At 38.4% G+C, this 2,642-nt stretch overlaps 1 protein-coding gene across 1 annotated transcript; it reads right to left on the bottom strand.

Moving 5' to 3' along the window:
* Positions 1-670: 670 nt before the first annotated feature.
* Positions 671-1,457, bottom strand: LOC101587521 (transmembrane protein 17). Its single transcript, XM_012514011.2, is given in 2 exon segments — positions 671-1,391; positions 1,394-1,457. Coding segments are annotated over 2 exon segments (585 nt in total). The 3' UTR covers positions 671-870.
* Between the last annotated feature and the right edge of the window lie 1,185 nt (positions 1,458-2,642).

The raw sequence follows: 2,642 nt of genomic DNA, 5'->3' as shown, positions 1-2,642 counted from the left end.
TGCACATCATCACAACAAATACTGAACATGGTTTTACAAAAGTTACAATTTTTATGATAAAATTATTCCCTAAATAGTATGACAATCCATCTATCAAGGCTGGGTGTAGGGTCCCATGCCTGTCTTACCAACTCTTGGGAGGCTCAGGGAGAAGGATCACTGTGAGCTCAAGGCCAGTCTGGGCTCCACAGTGAGTCCAAGTCCAGCCTGGACTACACTGTGAGACCCTGTCTCAAAAATACCACCCCCCAAAACAACAACAATAAAATGCCTGTCTTCTTTACTTCAATATAATAGCTAACAAATACTAGGGTTAGAATTTAGCGCTAACACTTGAAAATTTGATTTTTTAGTTATAAATATAGTCTAATATACCAAAATGTTGACTAGCATTTCTGTTTTTTTTTTTTTTTTTTAGCAGCACTGAGGATTGAATTCAGGGCCTTGTGCATGCTCTATGACTGCGCTGAAGTCTCCCTGACTAACATTTCTATGTACTCAAAGAAGCCTGGTCAGATATACAGCCAGAATAACAAATTCAAAAGGACATACATTTCTAATTATAGTTTTTAACTAGAAATATTACAGTAAAACTGGTAAAAACACAACTAACAGATATCTACATACCTGGAAAACTCTACATACAAAACAAATTTAGCTTCAGGTGGACATCACATAGGTTTTAGGGTTAGTATACTGCTTTTATGTAGTACAGGAAGCTTTAGCATTGCCCTCATCTGGGAATTTCAGAGCTACAGGGAATACAGTTCAAAACACTAGCTTTATCCTTTTTCTCATGCTAGATCTCCGATGTTTCCCAACTTTTACAGTCTTCTAAAATCTTTGAGATTTTCTCTCAACAGCGCTGGATTAAATCTCTTCTATACATGACATCATTCTTCTCGCATCTCCTCTGTTTGCAGAGAGCCAGTCAAAGTCTTGGAGGTGGAAACGAGCTGCCAACTGATTGACCATTTTCTTCAAGGTATGAAACGCTGAAATAACTTGGAAAGTAAGGAAGATAGTGAAGATGATATGCATTGCTTTTTCCAAGGGCAGGTTCGTTAGGCTTTCATTCAACAGCAAGAAAAGAATTAAAGGCAACTGCAGCAGAAGGCTCAAGAGCCAAAAGCCTGCCAGTTCAGGTACCTTCTCCTGCAGGTTACCCATGTAGCCCAGGTACAATCGGATAGCTTCAATTAGGGTTATAAGGACGATAATAGTGATCACAATGAATTTATAGTAATCAGGCAAGAATGAATACTTCATATGAAGCATCATAATGGCGGCCACCCACCAAAGTGGGAAAAAGTAAGTGTTAAAATAAAGTGACATCTGTAGGGCCAAATTGGAGCTCATTTCATTATCCGAACCCTCACTGTACTCCGGCTGGAGTCGCGGAACACAGTTCTGCTGAAGTTTCCCAGCCGCTGACGTAATGGATCCGGCAGCTCCATGCCCGGGCTGCAGTCTCCCCAAACAACTGTAGTTCTATTGTCAACCTTCTTGTGCAGAGTCTTTTTTTTTTTTCTCAAAATTTTATTGATAAACAGATAGCAATGAGACAGTTTCAAATCAAATCGGAAGTACACTTTCAACAAATAATACACTGCATATATTCTTCTAAGTGGTTAATTGCTGTACAAGATGCGGACTTGAGATCCTATTTACAAACACCATTAGAACAAATCATTCTATTCATTAGGTGAATGCAACTATATATCTATCCTAACCACTTTGAATACACAGATACAAAATGGACATTCATTGGTATACCCCATTTTTTCTAAGTTCCGTTATTGAATATTATAGGTGTGTAAACTCAGCAAAATATTCTAAAAGAGTCCAGTAGCCCATAATAGCATTGGGTCTTCTGTTTAACTGGTAATGTCAGAAATTATTGACCTGAGTCCCCCACAGTTCAACATAACAACATGGCTTTACTTCCTATATTTCATCTTCATACTTTTCTACTGGATGATTAAGACCAAGGTAAAGCAGGACCTGTGCAACAAGAGTTGTAGCTTTTTGGTCTGAGAAGGTCAGTGAAATGCCCTCAGGATTTGTCCTGAGATCCTGTACCTCAGATTGTACAACCTTCATCAGTGCAGCCATGTGGATGAGTCACGGCCATTGCTTGGCCAATGTGCTCTCTGTGAAAGCCTGAGAGAGTGTCTTCTCCCCATGTGACTCTCCTTAGGCACACTCTACATCATCGATCACTTACCTCTTTGGCCCCATAATCTTCTTGATCAGAAAATTTGGGACACTACCGAGGTACATGACATTACAGTACAAGTTCTCATATGTCCTGAGTCTTAATTGACCTTAGAAGGTTAGTGCCAAAATGTTGGCTTTCCTTGTAGCCCTCCTTTTTCTCTAATTTTGGTCTGCAAACTTAGGTTGTTAACCATCCAGAAGACAAGCTTATTGTTATTATCAAACGATTTAGGCTATCAAGCTTAACCTCACTATCTCACTGCATTTCAAACATCTTAGGCATAGTAAGGAACAGATATTTTTCATCAAGTATTGATATGTTGAACTTTAAGTCCCTACATAATATGATAAAAAATTAAAAAATTAGATTATATTTTAAAAATAGGATAAAGAATTCTATGCTTCTCATGTTTGCACATAAG

This window comes from Octodon degus, unplaced genomic scaffold, assembly GCF_000260255.1.
Source record: "Octodon degus isolate 3935 unplaced genomic scaffold, OctDeg1.0 scaffold00021, whole genome shotgun sequence".
Lineage (NCBI taxonomy): Eukaryota > Metazoa > Chordata > Mammalia > Rodentia > Octodontidae > Octodon > Octodon degus.
The sequence above is the reverse complement of the archived record's forward strand: the minus strand, read 5'-3'. Positions and strand labels throughout refer to the sequence as shown.